The sequence below is a fragment of the Vigna radiata genome, chromosome 6 (genome assembly GCF_000741045.1).
Source record: "Vigna radiata var. radiata cultivar VC1973A chromosome 6, Vradiata_ver6, whole genome shotgun sequence".
Classification (NCBI taxonomy): Eukaryota; Viridiplantae; Streptophyta; class Magnoliopsida; order Fabales; family Fabaceae; genus Vigna; species Vigna radiata.
The window spans coordinates 4,971,468-4,992,374 of NC_028356.1; the positions used below are offsets into that span (position 1 = coordinate 4,971,468).

General features: G+C 32.5%; 3 protein-coding genes across 3 annotated transcripts; all 3 read left to right on the forward strand.

Annotated features, from left to right (window-relative positions):
- Positions 1–871: 871 nt before the first annotated feature.
- Positions 872–2,875, forward strand: LOC106764204 (uncharacterized protein At3g28850). The gene has a single exon (XM_014648446.2). The coding sequence runs from the start codon at positions 1,005–1,007 to the stop codon at positions 1,746–1,748; it is 744 nt and encodes a 247-aa protein (XP_014503932.1). The 5' UTR covers positions 872–1,004; the 3' UTR covers positions 1,749–2,875.
- Positions 2,876–8,523: 5,648 nt separating this feature from the next.
- LOC106763296 (probable serine/threonine-protein kinase PIX13) lies at positions 8,524–10,989 on the forward strand. The gene is made up of 6 exons (XM_022781657.1): positions 8,524–8,690; positions 8,764–9,077; positions 9,495–9,630; positions 9,719–9,861; positions 10,152–10,266; positions 10,632–10,989. The coding sequence occupies exons 1-6, from the start codon at positions 8,648–8,650 to the stop codon at positions 10,814–10,816; spliced, it is 936 nt and encodes a 311-aa protein (XP_022637378.1). The 5' UTR covers positions 8,524–8,647; the 3' UTR covers positions 10,817–10,989.
- A 4,675-nt stretch (positions 10,990–15,664) lies between these two features.
- LOC106765248 (probable inactive receptor-like protein kinase At3g56050) lies at positions 15,665–19,745 on the forward strand. Its single transcript, XM_014649802.2, has 9 exons — positions 15,665–16,088; positions 16,161–16,299; positions 16,727–16,798; positions 16,900–17,043; positions 17,137–17,277; positions 17,439–17,830; positions 18,255–18,445; positions 18,547–18,679; positions 18,833–19,745. The coding sequence occupies exons 1-9, from the start codon at positions 15,974–15,976 to the stop codon at positions 19,417–19,419; spliced, it is 1,914 nt and encodes a 637-aa protein (XP_014505288.1). The 5' UTR covers positions 15,665–15,973; the 3' UTR covers positions 19,420–19,745.
- The last annotated feature ends 1,162 nt before the right edge of the window (positions 19,746–20,907 follow it).

Sequence of the window (20,907 nt, forward strand, 5' to 3'; positions counted from 1 at the left end):
ATTGATAGATTGAAACAATTTTTATATACTAGTTATTTATAGGAGGGACATACTCGAGCGGTTACCTAGTAGTATCCTGATCAGATTTTATTGGCTTGAGTTAATTACGTTTAAATTTTGAATTTTTTTTAAAATATTTAAAAAATTTAATAATTTAAAGCGTCTGTTATATTAGAAATAAAATTATTAAAATGTACAATGTTTTTAATTTAATATAAATCAGTCTATTTAATTATATGTAAAGCAAATTGTATTAACTAGATTCTATTTTATTCCGTTATAATTGGTTTGGTAGGGCGGATTTTATATTAGGAGGATTTATTTACAAAATATATAGATTTTAAATATGTCACATATCATACATTTCATATACTTAAAACTCGTATTCCATATTAGCTCGTCAACCAAAAGGCTTTACTTTGATCAAATATCCCATGTTTGAACATTAGTGGTAGCTTCTCGCCTAAATGTACGCTAGCTTTTTCCAATAATATAATTTATAAGATTTATCATATTTTAAGAAAGAATAAAATCATTCAAAATATTTATAAGAATTCTCTAAATATAAATTCAAATAAAACCATAATCTGAATCATAAATTATATAAAGGAAATATATATCAATAAGTATAATATACGCCCACAATTTCTTTTGCTTCTCTTTTCAACTATACTATAATTACGGTAGTGTTTGAATATTTTTGAAATTTTCCTAATATTTGAGGCTTCACGTGCGAAAGCATTTTGAAAACTGAAGATATAAAAAGCTTGAGAATAAAATATTTGTGGAAAGACATAATAAAAAAGAAAGAAGGCACATGCAGCTGTAGGTAGGGTTATGATTATGGGGAACAATGATGATGCATCGTGGATAACAGCAACCATTAATAAGCCTTTTTCCATTTATAACCCCCACACTCTCAACGTTTCTTCTCCTTTGCGCATTACCCTCTCACTCCTCTTCACTACCTCCAAAACCCTTTTCCCTTTTCCTAATAACTTCTCATGTGGCCACCGTGGCTTAATTCGCCCAACCGGTTCCGCAACACTCCACCGCCGTCACCGTCACCCTCGTCATCGCCTTCGCATTCTCGATCTCGCTCATTAAGCTTCTCCTGCTCATCTTTCAAAGACATTCAGAGCCTCCTCCAAGAAAAGCCCGAATCCGGCCCCGCCGCTCCCAAATCTCCGTCGCTCTTCCGCCGCGTCCGGATCTCCACCGCCGTACTTCGCGCCTGGGGTGCCTCGCGCGCTACCGTCCCCGCTGCTCTTCCGCCCGGCCTTGACCAAGGAGTCGTCGTATACTTCACCAGCCTCCGCGTCGTCCGCCGCACTTTCGACGACTGCCGAGCTGTCCGATCCATCCTCCGTGGCCTCCGCGTCGCCGTCGACGAGCGCGACGTCTCCATCGATGACCGCTTCCGCGACGAACTTCACACCGTTCTCGGCCGCCGCAGCCTCGCTCTGCCACGCGTCTTCGTCGGCGGCGTATACATCGGCGGCGCCGACGACGTTCGTCAACTTCACGAGAGCGGCGAGCTTCACCGCCTCATCGAACGGCTCCCGCGCTCGAATCAGAACGCTTGCGACTGCTGCGGAGGTTTCAGATTCGTAGTGTGCGATGAGTGCAACGGAAGCCACAAAATCTTCACCGAAAAAAACGGATTTCGAAGCTGTCCATCTTGCACTCTCAACGGCTTGATTCGGTGCCCTGCTTGCTTCTTCGTGCACCCGCGCCACACCAAATAACTTACTTTATCGGTTAGTTACTGCTCACAGTTCACAGACAACTCACGGAAGAAATTAAATTAATAATTTATGTTTATAAATAATGACTTTCTCACTTGCATTTCATCAATGCGACTACATTACATATATTAATGGAAATCGTGTACTCTGAGGATCTACAAATCTGAATAGGGTTACGGCATTATTAACTGTTAATTAATTATTAGTAATATTTTGATATTATTATATGGTTTTAAAGCTTATGATATAGGCTTGATTTGTTGTAATGGCACACTTCAACACTAATGAAACACTAATTGTCCACATGGTGCTTGACATGCTGAGTCATGTACTGAGTGACAGCACACAATAGTATCTATGAGAAGTTTCGTTTAGCATGAAACAAAATAATTTGAAATTGTTTGTTTGAAATTGTTTGTGTCTGGTGGTGGATGATGCCAAATTTGCTTCAAAGGGTCGAAACTGTTAACAAAGTTTTCGATTCAGTTTTTGTTCTTGTTCATACACAATTATCATTAGGTAGGTCGTGGACAATTGTCTTGGGAGGTGGGAACCGCGTGTGTTGGACCTCGTTTAGGGTCTGGCCCATTCTCCATTTCCCTGTTTTTTTGAGTACTGATTTTGATTGCTTGGCCCACTTCTTTTATAGTGCAAATTTCTTCATGCTCTATTCTCATCTTTTATCACGTTAACATGACCCCAGCCTGTCTCATGATCTATATTGTTTTGTCTTTAGAATGTAAGGACGAACTATGAGCCAAAAATGTTTTTTTTAAGAACTGAAATTATATTTTGAAGCGTATTCGTTACTTGTGGGATACATTGTGCACCTTACATCAGAATGAAAGTGGTTGGGAAGTTAGGAACTAGGATGGCCATTGACTATGTTAATTCAAAACCCTCCTTAGAAGATAAGTACGTTTGGTGCCATGGCCGTTCTCCGGAAATTGTCATATGTTTATTTTATTCAGTGTTCTAAATTCTCTCCAACATGCTACCCATGAAAATACAAAGTTGGATCAAGCTTTTAGATTTTGTTTTTCACAATGAGGTGAGGAACCACAAGATATCTACCGTTATATGGAAAATTTAACTCTTACTCTGCTTCTCTCACTAACACGATCTCAACGCTATATTTTGGGTTAACTTTTGTAATGTGCCTTGCTTGTTAGCTTAGCGGTGGATATGAAGCGTACGAGAGTATTTAACGCAATAGAATTCTCTTTCCAAATCTGTATACTCTATCACAACGTGGAATTGGAAAGCCGAAAATGCCTCAATCTCCACACCTCATGCCAGCTTTTCAAATTACTTAAAAATAACGCTGGGAAACTTGCTTCTTGCACATTTAACAGGCATGCCTGGATCTTTAAATATGTTTTTAGATCAAATGTTAAAATCGGCGGGTCTCTAGATCTTATAGTTCAAACTTGTTCCTTCTGTAGACTATACATTCTTGTCACATGATTCATGACCTCTCTAGTTTTTTAATTCATTCAACACCTAAAGCCTGAAATTGCCAGCTTAGTCTTCACTAGTTCTTGGGAACTGAAATACTCTCAGTAACATCTGTCCAAGCGGAGGCCATTTGTGGGTTGCTCCAGTGCCAAATTTGAATATATGTTCTTTATTAAAGCCCACGCAGATGAAATTGCAATTTGAAGATATTTGTGTTTCGTTTATCTCTCCCTCAATGTCATTGTCCATGGGCATTAGTCTAGTTTTTCCCAATGTAGGTGCAAAAAATAAGGTGACACACCTCAAATATTGCCAATATCAATGGAGAGACTTTGAATATTCAAAGGAATTAAATGCAGCAAATAAATATAGAAAATTTACTTGATTATTAAATATAACAATAAAGGAAAATTTTCAGCATAAATCACCTATGAAAATAAGGAAACTTGGACAGCAAAATGCCTATTAAAAAATGATTTTGCTAATTTATGTACCATATGCATAGAATTAGATATCTTAAATGTCTTTTTTTAATGGACCAAAATCTTAAAATATGACATATTTAGGTGCTATTCTATTATAATTAATATTGATTTTAATTTGGTGGTGTTCATCCCATTCTCAATATATTACATTTTTTCCTTAAATTCTTCACCATTCCGCTTACTCCCCTACCCACTTTTCTTTGTTCTTTTTGTTTTTTTCATATTCCTCTTCAAATAAAATATCACAATGATTATTTAAAAATTATCAATAACTTAACTTTTTCATCAATTTCCATTTTCAAAAGGCCAAATCTTATGATATTGATTTTCGTGTAAATATAAGCTTCATGAAGTGAAACAAAAAATCTTAAAATGTTAAATTTAATAAAAGCTAAATTTGAAATAAAGTTATTGTATTAATCATTATTGAAAAATAAAGTCGTGATGAAATATTTTATCAATTTTTTTAAGGTTTAATAGGTTCAGAGGTCTTTATGTTTGGGGTTTGTTTCAATTGGATCCTTCAATTTTGGAAGTGATTAATTAGATCTTTAATTTGGTCAATTTGATTTAATCACAACCTTTCCGTTAAATGCACTTAAAGGACGTTGACTTTTTTAATATGTGACAAACTGAGCATCCAGGTGACACGAGATTATAACATTTTTAATTGTTAAATATATTAATAAATGAAAATATAATTAAAAATTATTAAACATATTAAATTATTAAAATTAAAATAGGGTTTTGCCATTTTTCACCCCTTTTGCATTCTCTAAGACCCAAGTCTCTTCTCCAAACCGCAAACCTAGGAGGGAGGGGTTTACTTCTGTCGCGTGCCACAACCACCACCGAACCAGCTGCCGGAGCCATCGCCGACCACGACACCTCCGATCTGTTAGAAAGGAGGTACAAGGAACACGCCAAAACCTATTCTTCCGAGGAAGAGAAACGCTACAGGTTTCGCGTCTTTGAGGACAACCATGCCTTTGTCTCCCAACACAACCAGAACACCAATGTTAACAATTCCACCTACACTCTCTCCCTCAACGCTTTCGCCGATCTTACCCACCATGAATTCAAAACCTCACGCTTTGGATTTTCCCCTTCCTTGCTTCGATTCAAGCGGGTTCAGAATCAACAACCTCGTCACCCTCTACACCTTCCTTCTGAGATCGATTGGAGACAGAGGGGCGTCGTTACACCTATCAAAGACCAATCAAGCTGCGATACTCCCCATATCTTCTTTATACGCCCTTTTTAAAAATTATCATATAGTCTTACTTCTTAATCGTCGAACATTCCTCTTTGGTCATCCATGATACGATTAAATAGTGCCCATAACTAGTGGCAGTAGTACCTAATTCACTCCATGAGCTCAATGGAGAAGTTGTATTAAAGGTGAAGGTTTAATGTTGAGGAATGGAGAAGGAGAGTGAGGAAGAAAAATTGGTGGGTTCCAGAGATGCGTGAAAATGTTAAAAAATGAGCAAAGTGATCGTGTGCTATCATGTGCGTGATTATATTTTAATTTATTAATATATTTAACAATTAAAAATTTTATAATCTATCTATAGACTTCCAACAGTGCCACCTGGATGCTCACATGTTAAAACTGGATGTCCACGTATTAAAAAAGTTAACGTCCGTTAAGTGCATTTGACGGAAAGGCTGTCATTGAATCAAATTGACCAAATTAGGGACTCAATTGATCACTTCCAAAATTGGAGGACCCAATTGAAACAAACCCCCAAATATAGGGACCTTCGAACCTATTAAACCTTGTTTTAATGACATTCACTATTTTAAATGTTGATATACTGTTTAAATAATAGAAAAATCCAAAGACCAACAATTTTAAAAAGCACATACTAAATCTATCAATAATTTTTTTATTATATAAAAATGTATTAAAGATAAAAGAAATTGTGTAAAGTATAGAATAAAGTATAGAATAATTTTTTTATTATATAAAAATGTATTAAAGATAAAATAAAGTACTAGAGTTCATAGGTATTTTAAAATAATGAGACCGAGAATTTTAAAATTAAAATAATTTGATAATATAAATAGAATTTCTCAAACTCGTCTTATTATCTAAAACACTTACCTTTCCTTTAAAAACTCTTTCTCTTGAGTTCTCTACCTTCTCTCTACCATTTTCTAACTCTTTAGTAATCTATTTGACGATCGGGAAGTGTCTAATCAACCACATCAGCGAGGTTTATGTTTCTACCCGATCAGTTTCTAGTTTTGAGTAAGTTTTGGCTTCTTTTTCCTTTCACTCTTAGGTTGAAGTCATGCACAGTGATTTCTTATCGCGTGTGTGTTTTGGTCTCTTTTCTTGATTCCTTATTAATCAAAGGTTCTGAGGACTCTCTTTGTTCTCCTTTCTGTGTTTTATAAATGGTTTTAGAGTTTCTTGAGCTCGAAGCAAGGATAGTGTACCGTGTAAAGCTCAGTAGCTTCAGTGTGAGGTAAGGGAAGCTAATTTGTTGCTAATAGATGTAATAGGAATTTATAATATATTTCTGATGTGTTTGTGTGGTATTGAAATTTAATTAATTTTATTCTTAAGTGATTGGTTAATGAAATATGGTTGTATGATATATTATATGACCTAAATTGAGAAAAATGTAAGTTTTGGTGATTTAATGGTGTGATCTTGATGTTATGCTATTGTGTGAATATTTTGTAATTCTATAGATGTTGAATTTGAAGTAGGATCGAATGCAAAACTGTGGTAAGTTTGATGTTGGTAAAAGAGGAGGTTTTTGTACTATATTATAGTCTAAATTGAGTGGTGTGGATAGGCCAATTTTTAGAGTAATGAGTTTAGAGTGGTATATGAAGTTTGGTAAGTGGGGTAAAGTCTTTTATAATGGGTATAAGTCTTTAGATGGTCAAAATATGATGTCAAGTTAAAATAAAGAAACTGAGTTTAGATTTATGCTTACTTTAAGTTAAGTTAAGGGGTTTCAGTAAGGGAGATTCTGAGTTAATGGTAAAAAAGGGGAAACTGAACTTTTAGGTCTTTCTTAAGGTCATTTAATGCTTGTTTGAGTATTAAGATAGTAGAAATCTGATGTAGAACTATTTGACAATTAATAGGTTGAGTGTAGTATGACTTGTAACTTATAAAATCTTATATCTTGAGTTTTGAAGTGTGATTGATCTAGTGCATTTTATTCTGGACAAATAAACAAAATGGTATTCAATTTTGGATATAAACATGTTTTTGAATCAATTCTAGTGTTAAGGATACCATTTTAGTCATATTTTGGTCATTTAAATATGTATTAGGGGTAACCAAATTAAAAAAAAAAATTACATTGTTGTAAAAAAACTGATAGGAATAATCAATTATCGGTCTTAATGATCAATTATTTCAGTCAAAATTATATTTTTGTTGAAAAACTTTATAGAATAATTGATTATCAGACCTAATAATCGATTAATGCATTAGGTATTATGAGATAATATGTCATGTTCGAAAAAACAAAAAAAAAAGTGATAATTTTAAAATTTTAATCAACTTTTTAGCCTTAGTTGTTTAGAAAATCAAAGCAAAAAGTGCATATGACATAACCAATGCCATGTCTTTTTTCACAAAAGACAAATAAAAAAAAAAGTGTTGTAACCAACCTTGGTCGAAGTTGTATCCTACTTTAGTAAAGTTGTATCGAATCTTGGTTGAGTTGTATATAATTATGGCTAAGCTACATCAGATCCATCCTTACCTAGATATGTGAGAGTGATAATTTTGAAATTTTAATTACCTTTGGACCTCATAAAACAGAGACAAAAAGAACATATGGCTTTGGTTATGTGAAACTTGAGGCCATATATATCATCTTAAAAAAATAGTAGAATTTTTAAAAATTTTAACACATCTTTTGATCTCAATTTTCTATTAACTAATGCTAAAAGAGTTACATGACTTCAATTCTTTTGAAATCGAAGTCATTTATACTCTTCAAATAAATAAATAAATAAAAGAGAAACACGATTTTTTGAAAAATTTTAAAATTTTTGACATACTTTTAAGTCTCTATTATTTATTAATCAATGTCAAAAGAAATATATGACTTTGTTTCTTTTGCAACTGAAACTTATAAATTTACAAAATTTTTCAAAAATATCATCACATCATTGTATACTTTAATTTCTTTAAAATTAAAATATATTTCACGAGTTAAAATGTCATACACTATTAATTTTAAAATAAATACTAATGTAATATTTATATAAATATAATGTTATTACGAAATAATAGTAGTAATCATTTAAAAAAACAAGTTTATGACAATCATTATTAATATTTTGTTTTAAGATTTAAAACTAAACTTACTATATTTATTGGATTAAATCATACTTAAAACTTAATTTATATATGATGAATCAATAAATTAGTTACTAAAGTAATATTTGTATAATTTGTTAATGAAAAGTCTTGGAGAAAGGCATGTCTTTATATGATCACCAACTATATATATAGCTAAGTCTAGTTATGGAAGCATGAACATAAATGGCACCAAAACATCTTTCTCACGTCATATCATCACAGCCATTCATTTATTATTTTATGTCCTTTTAGTTATTTTTCTCTTCCTTGGCTCTTAAGATTTGACTAAGACTTGTGTTTGACTATATACATGTATCCAAATATATGCATGAGTGATTAAAATCAGAACCCTCACAATAGAAAGAGTGGTGAACGAATAAGGAAATTTTCATAATCATGCAAATTAGAATCATTAACCCTTTTCGAAGTCAGCTTTAAAAAGAAAAAAAAATATTCAAAACAGGTAATGCAACGCGTTGTCAAAAAGTGGAGAAAGTTTTGTATGAAAACGAGTAAGATGAACAGCTTCAATTTAAAGTGCTAGCATTCGAAGACATAGTCTGATTAATCAAGTGACAACCAAAAGCAGAGGTTTCTGATTGGCATATAAGATGGGTCTTCGTTCCTCTTCACTCAACCGCCCTCACTATCCAGGCAAGTTATCAAAACAGCAAATGGTTCGTTCCATTCGAATTTTCCATAACGGGTTCGGTTCCTCTGTTTTCAGGTTCATCAGACATTCACGGCAGCAACGTTGAGTTTTCCGTGAGAGAAGGCATAGACAGCGAATGCTCTCCTCTTCTTTTTCCCGGTGGCCAAATTCTGAAATGGCCAGAGTTGAAGGTGTTCAGTTTTAAGGAGCTGAAATCTGCCACAGAGAATTTTAAATCTGCCAGATTGGTCGGTGAAGGTAGGTTTGGCATAGTTTACAAAGGATGGTTGGATGAGAAGACCCTCACCCCCGCCAAACCAGGATCTGGAGTTGGAGTTGCCATCAAAATGTTCAACACGGAAGGAACTCGAGGGTTTTTACTGTGCCAGGTCTTCTTTTAACAACACTTTTTTAACAATTTTCTTATTGACATTTTGTGATTGGTCCGTTTTAAATACTTTTTAAAATATAAATTCAAATAGATCAATAAAGTAATTACACGTGTACCGTTGTAAAAAAAGTTGTAAAAAAATGTTGTAAGAAATATCATGATCCTTTATTTTAATCTCATTTACATTTTTTAAACTTTGACTTTTAAATTTTTAATGAATTGGAACACTTCCAACCTTAGATTAAAGTAATTGCTATCATGTTTACAATGTGGTAAAGTTGGATGAACATGTCCTTTTCTATCATGTTGTTATTTTACTTGTGATGTTGCATTTAATTTCCGTGTCATAAATCCTGTGTCTTGAACAACTTGAGTTGCTATATAAACATGATTTTGTGTTGGTTGGAAAATGCAGTCTGAGATAAACGTTTTAGGAAGGCTTTCTCACCCCAACGTGGTCAGGCTATTGGGGTACTGTCGGGAAGAGGATCAGTTTCTTCTTGTGTATGAGTTCATGCCGAAGGGAAGCCTCGAGTGTCATCTCTTCCAAAGTATGAACTAGTGACAATTAAAACAGATTGAAAGAAACAACTCTTGACTTTGAGTTTAATTCATATTATTTGTCTTGTTTCTGAGCAGAAAATCATGACATGGAACCACTTTCGTGGAACACCCGGCTTAAAATTGTTATCGGTGCAGCTCGGGGATTAGCTTTCTTGCATGCCAACGAAAATAAGGTCATGTTCAGAGATTTCAACACCTCAAATATACTGCTCGACGGGGTGAGTTAGTTTTTGTTCGTATGAAATTTTGATGAATGGGCTGTTACTAATTTGGACCCATCATTGGTTTTGACTAGGCAAACTCATTTTGAAAGTGTTTAACTCCATCTTTTAACATACAACCTGAAAAATGCAATATCTTCATTCTCATAGTCTCTTGCTTAGGGCTATTAATAATACTATAGACCCGTTGAGTAGTTGAAAAATAATATTACATGATGATACTTTTAAATTGAGTGCTAAATTCCTCATGTAACTTTGATAATAAGGGATTGCTTTGTATAGTACAGAATTACAATGCAAAAATAGCAGACTTTTGGTTGGCTGAAGGGCTTCCAGGGGAACAATCACGTGTAAGTAGCAGTGTCATCATTGGTTATGTTGCACCAGAATATACCGCAACAGGTAACTATATCTGGTTTATTTGGTTTGAGGAAGTATTATTTGTTTTTATTTCACATATTCACTAGTAATTACTTCAATGACACCTGACTTCTTGATTTCAAAGAAGTCAAAGACAAGAAAACAGAGTTTTTTTAAAACAAAGCCATGTTAGAAGTGGATTTTAGGTCTAACTTATCCCCACAAAACTGGCTTGTAAGGTGAGGTCTACACTCCACTTATATATTATAAATTGGCCTTATCACTAGTCGATTTGGGACTTTCAACCGTTGGGAAAGGTAGACTAAAAATAAGGAGTAATGAAGTCTAATTAATGCTTTGACCTACGAGAGACTGAATTGTGTTTGGATTGTATAAATATTTGATAGGGCAGTTGCATGTGGAGAGTGATGTGTATGGATTTGGTGTGGTGCTTCTTGAAATACTTACAGGCATGAGGGTATTGGACTTTACAAGGCCACTAGGGCAGCAGCAACTGGTTGAATGGACAAAAACTTGTCTCTCTTCCAAAGAGAAGTGGAAAAACATTATTGATGATAGGATAAAGGATTGAATTTCACCCAAGGCTGCGTTAGAATCAGCACAACTTGCTCTAAAATGCTTACAGCATAACCGTAAACAGCGTCCTTCAATGAAAGAAGTTCTTGAAGGATTGGAAGCCATTGAAGATATCCATTGAAGATACCCAACTTATATTTGTAATTTTTTTTCTTAATATTTGCTAGATTGGTTTCAAGTTTAAAAGACAAAATAAATCTTTATATCTATAAAAATCAAATGACCTAAGGATTAGATTCAAACTAGCAAATAGAAAAAACTTTCATAATTCATTAGTTATCTTATGTTGAGTTTTACGTGTGAAATAAATCGTCATTGTTTCTAAATTTAATTTATAAGATTAAGAGAATTTTGGATATTAAAGATTATGATTAAATAATTTTTATTTACTTTTAATTTATAGAAGTAAGAGAAATTTAGATATTTGTTTAGAATTGTAATTAAATAATTTCGATATATATATTCTTTAAACTTAAATCAATTTAACCTTATTTGTGAATAAAAAAACTATTGCATAACAATTGTGGGACTTTTGGTCTTTTGGATGAATACATGCATCAACAATACATCTTCACCTCTTCAATTTGAAAACTAGTTTCATTTACTAAACATATTTTATAATAAAATTAACTATTGTACTATATCACTATTAATCAGGTTTATGAATTTTTAATGATTTATGTATTTTTTTTATTTTTTTATTAATTTAAATTAATGTGTGAGAGTTCAGTAAAGAAAAGTTATTCTTAAAAGTAATAAATATGATTTAAAATATAAAATAAATATAATTTTAAAATTTGCATGTTTTCATTGATGGTTGATGATATTATATATTATATATTATATATTATATTATTATTTTTATTTTTTATGTTTATCAATATATTTATTTTTGTATTGTATATTTATAGAAGTGTCTTCTCTTTCACATGCCTTAAAAATTCTATTTTGATAAAAGAGATTTGATGTGACATTTTAATTTTTAGAAAAACTCTTTACTCTTAGAGTGTCACGTGAAAAATTACTTTACTAAAAGTTTCTCAATTAAAAAAATGATACATGGTCACTATTTTTATAAGAAAACTTTCAACGAAGAGTTTACCATGTGGAAAACCACTTTAACAAAAGTTTTCCACCAGAAAAATGACACATGGTCACCACCTTTGTAAAAAGTTCTTCACTAAGAGGTTGTCATGTGGTCACCATGTCTCACGTGGGACATCCACCACCAAGTTAGGATTACAAAACTGATCACCAAAAATTAACTTAAGCTAGGTGGAAATATTGTCCTACAACTTAAGCAAGATTGTTCAAAAATCTTACATTACTTGGCCCTTAATACAACGCCTAAAAAGAAATCCCACACAATTTGACCCTTAATTCAAGGTCTAAATATTCCTAATCTACTATAGGCGCTTCATGATATCTAAAGAAAGGCACTAAAGTAGATCACAAAAAACCAAAATAGCTAGAATAGAAAATGGTTGCTTCTTGTTTCACAAGTAATGAGCTAATGGTGCACTATGAACACTTTTTAAGCATCAAATCTATGGGTTGAAGTTGCTAGACAAAGACAATATGTCACATAAAACCAATCATAAAATCAACATGAAAGTTCATACACAAATTAGTGGTAGTGGTCCCTTGTATACACTTTTGCTTTTTACTTTTGTACTTTTTCTTTTAAACTATTTGTCTCTTTTATTTTCTTTTGTTTTTAACACACATAAACACCATTACACACCACAGATAATATTTGAAAAACTCTTTTAGAAGCTCAAAAGTTTTTTAGACACAAAATGGAAGGAAAACCTACTAGAATCAAAATAGAGCATAAAACTCAAACGAAACTTAACTCTAAGAACTTGTCAATGGTCTAATGACAAATACGAACTCAAATATGTAAAAGCACTCAAATGGATGTATATAGTGTAGTTCCGAAATCCAAGTTGAACATATTTTTTTGTGTTTTTTTCAAAGCTCAAACTATGAGAAAATGACATAATAATGAGTACACATGATTCTAGATACCATGGATGGATTTAAAAATAAAAATGACCCAACAAAACATGAAAACTGAACCATATAAATGAAGAATGACTCAACAAAATATAAAAGCACACAAACAACACAAATATATGGAAGCCTAAAGAAAATATGTGAATGGTTCTAAAGAAAGAACGAGACTAAAACCAAGAAAAAAAAAAACATAGTTTGGACTTGAAAATGAGACAATAAAGAAGCCTCCTCCTCAAACTAGGTTGGGCCAAAGCAAGAAGATGAAGCTATAAAGGTGGAAGTGGTGCGGAAGATATGGGGATAATGGTGGTTGTTCTTAGTTTAGAGGTTTAAGTGGTGGAATGAAGATGATTGATGGTGCTCTTAGAGAGGTTGACCAACTCTAGAGATGAGTGGCTAGAGGAACCTCATGGGATGCATGGGATGCTTTAGCTATGACTTAGAGACAAGTTAAGAATGACTCAATAGTTTGACAATTTTTTATTACAAATCTCAAAGTGGGTTTACAAAGAGGGAGACACTTTGGTTGAGTTGTATCCGATTTTAGTTAAGTTGTTGTATCGAATCTTGGTTGAGTTGTATCTAATTCTGGTCAAGCTACATCATACCCATCCTTACCTAATTCTGAAATTTTAATTACCTTTGGACCTCATACAACATAGGCAAAAAGAACATATGGCTTTGATTATGTGAAATTCGAGGCCATATATATTCTCTTAAAAAATAACAGAATTTTTAAAATTTTAACACGTCTTTCGATCTCGATTTTCTATTAATTGATGCTAAAAAAGTTATATAGCTTCGATTCTTTTAAAATTGAGGTCATTTGTACTCTTTAGAAAAATAAATAAATAAATAAATAAATAAAAGAGAAATGCGATTTTTGAAAATTTTTGATAGTCCTTTCAGTCACAGTTATTTATTAGTCGATGCCAAATGAAATATATGACTTTGATTCTTTTGCAACTGAAACCTATAAAATTACAAAAAATTTCAAAAATACCATCACATCATTATATACTTTAATTTCTTCAAAACTAAAACATATTTTAGAAGTTAAAATGTCATACACTGTTAATTTTAAAATAAATACGAATGTAATATTTATATAAATATCATGTTATTACGAAATAATAATAGTAATGATTTAAAGAAACAAGTTTATGACAGTCATTATTAATTCTTTTTTATTAAAGATTTAAAACTAAACTTATTATATTTATTGGATTAAATCATACTTAAAACTTATTTATATATGATGAATCAATAAATTAGTTACTAAAGTAATATTTGTATAATTTGTTAATGAAAAGTCTTGGAGAAAGACATGTCTTTGTATGATCACCAACTATATAGCTAGGTCAAGTCATGGAAGCATAAACATAAATGGCACCAAAACATCTTTCTCACATCATATCATTACAGTCATTCATTTATTATTTTATGTTCTTTTAATTATTTTTCTATTCGTTTAAGACTTGACTAAGACTTGTGTTTGACTATATACATGTATACAAATATATGCATGAGTGATTAAACCTAGATTTAAACAAGTTTTATTTCTATGTAAATATAATTTTATCTAACTTTATTTTTTTAAGAATTTTTTTTATATCTTGACCTTTTTAAAAGTTTCTACGACTAATTAGTTTAACATTAAAAATTTAGGTATGATAATTAAGATGATAAAAAATATTTCAAATTAAAATAGTTATATTATTTTTAAGCATGTAATTCCATTAAATAGTATATATATATATTTTGCTTTTTTATAAATAATATAGGTACACACATTTTTTAATACATTTTAATCAAAAAAATTATATAATTTTTTTTCTTTTATATTACTTGTATTATATAATCATTATTTCTTAACAAATACAATTTAAAGAAGATAGTTACGTATAATTCTTATTTTATATTACATAATACGTGTTTATAACTTTCAGGTTAAAAATATTAGTAAAAGAATATATCATAAACATAATTACTTTTTATATTATTTTTTAATAGCATAAAGATAAAAAAGGGAATACCCGTATTAAAAAATGTTTAATTTTAAGGGATTTATTAAGAGCGGTGATAATATCCTACTATGAGACAAAACTAGTATTAAAAATTCCTTTTAATGTCAGGATTTTTTTAAAAAATGTCAGGATTTAAAATAAAAAAAAAACTCAATAAAATTTGTTTGTTTAAAATTTCACACCTTATTTTTTTTTTAATTTTTTCTCTTTTCTCATAATATTAAATTTTCATTATTCATTTTTTTTGTTTTCCTATTGATCGTACTAGAGGAAAAGGAAACATTGGTTTACATTTTAAAAAAATACAACAAAGTAAACTCCACGGAAAATACTGAAAGTTAAATGTTGACGTAATAAGAGTTTTACAAACTGCAGGTGAGTTTCGCTTTTTCAGAAATTACCAAATATTCCGTTAATACGTTATCGTGGACCGACTCTATAATAAAAATAACACATTTAACAAAGATCAAAACGAACAAGAAATATTATATATAATTCCATTAAAATTAACATTTTTGTAGTGACTTTATTTATATTAAATTATTCATAACAACTAAAATCAAACAGAAACATATTTATAGAGTGTGGAAAAAAACCCTGATATTTGATATTTGTGGTGGAAAGGTAGAGTTTCGTGTAAGATTTTTAAAATATAAAATCAGAGAATAAAAATATTTTAAAAAGAGACGAATTATTAAAATGTTGAAAGAATTAATAGCATCACAAGATTTTATTATATATTTCCGTGAAATTAATAATAACGTATTAAAAAAGGTAATATGAAGATGTTCTGTCCTTGGGTCACTCCTTGCACCGTTACTACTATTATGACTTGTTAGCTGAGTGACAGCGAACGCGCTTTCAAGTCTCTTGGGTCCATTCACTGATACAAACACAGACACACACCAATCACAACTGAAGCTGTCATTACATGTTACCTTAGAACTTATTAGAACTTGGAACCAGTCCATGCTTTTGCTTCTTCCTTCTATATCTTCTTCAACTACATTTTTTTATTTTCTTAATACGTTTAATCTTTCCAAATTTGCTTCCTTTGGATATTAATCTTAAATTCTTGCAAGAAACACGCTTTTCTTGCAGCAAGAATGGAAAAGAACAGGAAACTCAGCCGGTTGCAGGATCTTTGTATAGCTTCGCGCCTTGTGGCGGTTTTTTTCTTGTTTCAGAATTTGGGTTTCTGTTGTTCTTTGAATGAAGAAGGTACTTCAGTAGTGGTGGGATTTTTGGGTTTGAGGAATTTGGATGATGCTGAAACGTGGTTTCTGTGTGCAGGTAATGCTCTTTTGAAGTTCAGGCAGAGAATAGTGAGTGACCCTTTTGGTGCTTTGTCAAATTGGGTGGATGATGATTCATCTTTTGACCCTTGTAATTGGTTTGGAGTTGAGTGCTCAGATGGAAGAGTTGTGGCCTTGTAAGTGCTGATTTTTTTAACCCTTTTTCTCAGAAACTGCTTATTTGTAACCAATGCTGTGGTATAATTCATGGCCACACAAGAAAAAAAGAGGAATTTTTATGTTTTTGTTTCCTATTTCTGAGTTCTCTCTCTCTCTCTCTCTTTCTCTCTTTTCATTTGTATCATCAAATTCATTTGGCTCAACGGATTTGAACAGTGTTTTAACTCAAGTTATCAGCTCCACAGGCAGTTGCTGTTGTAATGAACATTTTTTCTTCATTAGTCTCTCATGTTAAAATTATTTCCCAGTGTTCATAGTGTTAAACATAAAAGATTTAGTTGGTCTGGAATTTGAAAAGTCCACAGAAACAGGCTGTTATCATAACAGCTTTTGAACAATAGTCTCCTCTGTTTTGAAATTTAACTTGAGTGATTTTGTGCTCAGGAATTTGAAGGATCTCTGCCTTGAAGGAACTCTGGCACCTGAGCTTGCGAAACTTATCCACATAAAGTCCATGTAATTTTTCTTACTTGGTTTCATTCCCTATCTCGGTTCCTTTCCTTCATTAGTTCTATTTTGGCCTTTGATCGAATAATTGGAGGGTGAATATGCTGCAGTATTTTACGGAACAACTCTTTCTCTGGGACAATCCCTGAAGGATTTGTGGAGTTAAAAGAATTGGAGGTTTTGGATTTGGGATACAACAACTTCAGTGGACATATACCTGCTGATCTTGGGAGCAATATCTCACTAGCAATCCTGTAGGGTGATGACCCTCTTTGAATAGTTCAATTTCACTTATTCTTTTAAGAATTTTTTTGCACATATGCTCACTCGGTTTCTTCTAATTGTAGCTTGTTGGATAACAATGAATTTCTTGTTGGTTTCTCTCCGGAAATCAATGAACTGAGGCTGCTTTCTGAGTGCCAAGTGGGTGAAAATCAGCTAACGAGTGCTGCTAAAATGCCAGCGTGTATAGAAAGAGCCACCACATGGTATGTTACTAATTAATTGAAGTGTGGTCCATCTCTGGAATTATGTACTTGTATTTTGTATTCTTAGTCGTGTCCAATGAATATATATGCTATTATATATGATAGGGTCATCCTATTTCTTTTTTCTAAAAAATCAAGTTCACACAATTTTCTTTTTAAAGGCATATTGGTCAAGGTAAAGGTACTACTCGTGGCCTACTGCAACTTCGAAAATCATTTCATCGTACTCATGAAGATCCTCGTAATCGTGCGGCTAATCCACCACAAGAGAAGCCTTCACTTCCTTCTCCTCCTTCACCAGTGCCAAAGCTAACTCCCTCTGAGAAAAATGCTTCTAATTCTCCTACTCCACATTCTACACCAGGTTCTGGAGCACTACCTAAAACTGAAAAAAGCACTTCACCAAAGGTTCATATTTTGGTTGGAGTTATAGGTGGTGCAGTGTTTCTTCTTTTTTCAACCATTGGCTTATATATTTGTAAAACAAAGGTGGTTAATGTCAGACCTTGGGCCACGGGACTAAGTGGACAGCTGGAGAAGGCATTTGTAACTGGTAAATTTAAGCAGCCACAATTTTTATCATGATAAAGCTTAGATACATTTTTTAAGTGTTTTAATGTTCTTCTCAAATCAAATTTGAAGTTTTACTTGATATTACATGATCTCAAGTGAATTTGACTTCAAATCTAAAAACAGAATATCACAAATGTCCCTGAGGAATTGCCTTTAAATTTTGCCTGTCATGCTAGGACCTACATTATTAGGTACAAGATCTACTGCTTATAATAAAAAAATTGTTTTTCTGTTTCCAAGAAGGATCATGTCTTTTTAATAAAAAAATAGAAGGTCTAAATCCCATAATGTATAGCAACTCAGAATTCCTGAAACAGGACAAAGATCAGGAACTTAACTTATTTTCAGGGTTCTTCGGTCATCTAATTGATCTTGCTTTGAATGACAGAGTTCTACATTTTCAGGTGCTCAAAAGCTAAGGAGATTGAATCTTGAAGTGGCATGTGAAGATTTTAGTAATGTAATTGGCACTTCACCTATTGGCACAGTGTACAAAGGAACTTTGTCCAGTGGCGTTGAAATCGCTGTAATTTCTGTTCCGGTGACATCATCCAAGAATTGGTCAAAGACTTTAGAAGTTCAATTTAGAAACAAGGTATCAATTATCATAAGATAAGAAGACCAAACAAACTTAACACTAGAATTGCAATCTAAGCATTGTATTTATAACTAACTTTTTAACCGTTATGGTTTCAGATAGATACATTATCGAAAGTGAACCACAAGAATTTTGTAAATCTTATTGGATACTGTGAAGAGGAGGAGCCTTTCACCAGAATGTTGGTTTTTGAATATGCCCCAAATGGAACACTATTTGAGCATTTACACAGTAAGTGTTTTACTATTTTTAGAGTAATTAGCGCACCAAGTATAGCAACATGCATTCTTTAACATGTTCTAAATTATTGGTTAAATTTGTTGAAAACCATAACACTAGTTATTGTGGTATTTGAGTTGGTAAATTTGCTCTTGTGAATGCCAGTAAAAGAGGCTGAGCACTTGGATTGGGTAACAAGGCTTAGAGTTGCAACGGGTATGGCTTATTGCTTGCAGCATATGCACCAATTGGATCCTCCTATGGCCCTTATCAAGCTGAATTCTCAAACTGTTTATTTGACTGATGATTATGCTGCCAAACTCTCAGATTTTAGTTTCTCCTATGAAATAACCTCAGCTGAGACAAAAGCCATTGACATGCCAAAAGCAAGTCTAGAAACTAACGTTTATAGCTTTGGTGCTTTGTTATTTGAGATCGTTACTGGTCGTCTCCCTTATTCAGTGGAACAAAGGGACTCCCTTGAAAACTGGGCATCACACTATATACAAGGAGACCAACCCCTCAAGGATATGGTGGATCCAATTCTTGAATCTTACCAAGAGGGTCAGCTTGAACAAGTTGCTGCATTGATTAAATCTTGTGTGCATCCAGATCCAAAGCAGAGACCAATAATGAAAGATGTCAGTGAGAAGCTAAGAGAGATAACAAAGATAACACCTGAATCAGCAGTTCCAAAACTTTCTCCACTTTGGTGGGCAGAGCTTGAGATTGCTTCTACAGAAGTGCGTTGAAACCAGTGAAGCAGATTGTAGTTAAGTTCCAGAGGCTTTTAACTTTGTGATCCTTTTTCCATAAAAAGTTGTTAAAAAGCATCTATTTTTATGTTGCAGAACATGGTCTCAAATGACTTATGGGAGACCAAAAATGTGCAGTGATTTTCTTTCGGTGCAGCTTTTTATTGTAGTTTATGGAATTGCACTGAGAAGCAGTTTTTTGTGTATCAGTTAACTTCAATTCAGTTCATTAGGCGAATCAAGATATTTGCAACTCTTTCATTCTCTTCAAATGTGTCAAACTAACTATCATTTAATTTTAAATATAAATTAAACACGGGAAACATGGTTTCTAGAATTAGATTTCGGGAAAAGTAAATTTTCCTTCATCTTTAATTTTCACCTCTGTCTCTCTTCCATCATTTCGATGGTATTTAATTTGGAACATGATTGGTGGTGATCGCAGAAAACTTCGTCGTTCCTTGTATTACAGTAGGTCCCAAGCGAGCATCATTACATAGTGATTGTAACCTGTACCAAAGAGGCATCGAATCATATTTTAATAAGAACTTAACCTCGTAGTTTGTTAACAATTAGGCAATTGCCACTTTAATCTGTTATAAATAATACTTTCAGAATAATAACACCATTCAATTATCATCAAATTATGCCATAAACAAATGTGGTCTTCCATAAATTCAAATGGAACCTTTGGATGAAGCAAGACTACATCTTCATCTACAAATAAACTTGTGTTGATCCATTCATCCCGACCAATTTGCAGGTAACATTTACACCCAATAATTCCATAGTCTCCAATGTCAGATGATTGGACTCGAGAAACAACTAGGTAGAAAATAACCCAAGAAATTGTTGGGAAGTACAATAGTGAACAAAGATTGTGTAAAGTGGTTATGAAACCAATCTCGAACTTTGCCATTTGTAGCTGGTAAATAGTAGCTAATATTGTTGTTTTTACTTGATACATAGGAAAAAGGTGATGGATAGAAATAAGAAGTATAAACTGACATTTGTATGTTTTCTGGGAAAATTCCAAGAAATTTCGTATTTCAATTCATTTTCTCTATTACAAGTACTGATTTGAAGATCTTCCCTTAGTAACTGAAAAAGAAGTTTGTTGCATGTGTAATTGAGTCCATGCTTGATTCTTCTGTAGCATTTTCTAAGAAGCAAGATCCTTCGTATTGAGAAGAACCCTATGAAAAATAGCAGAGCAAGAGTTGTTTTTCCAACGCCTCTCATGCCCCCAAATTCCATTTATTTGAACTTCTTTTGAATCATTTGTCACTAAAGATTCAATCTTTGTGTAGTTTACATCATATATGAAAAGACCTCTAAATTCAATCGGATGTTTTCGATCTAGCTTTTGCAGAAGAACTTTGATAATATTATCAATAAACTCAGATTCAATCCTATACAATGAATATATAAAAAAGTACATATAACAAGTTAGTAAATAAATTTAAATTTTAATAGAAAGTAAAT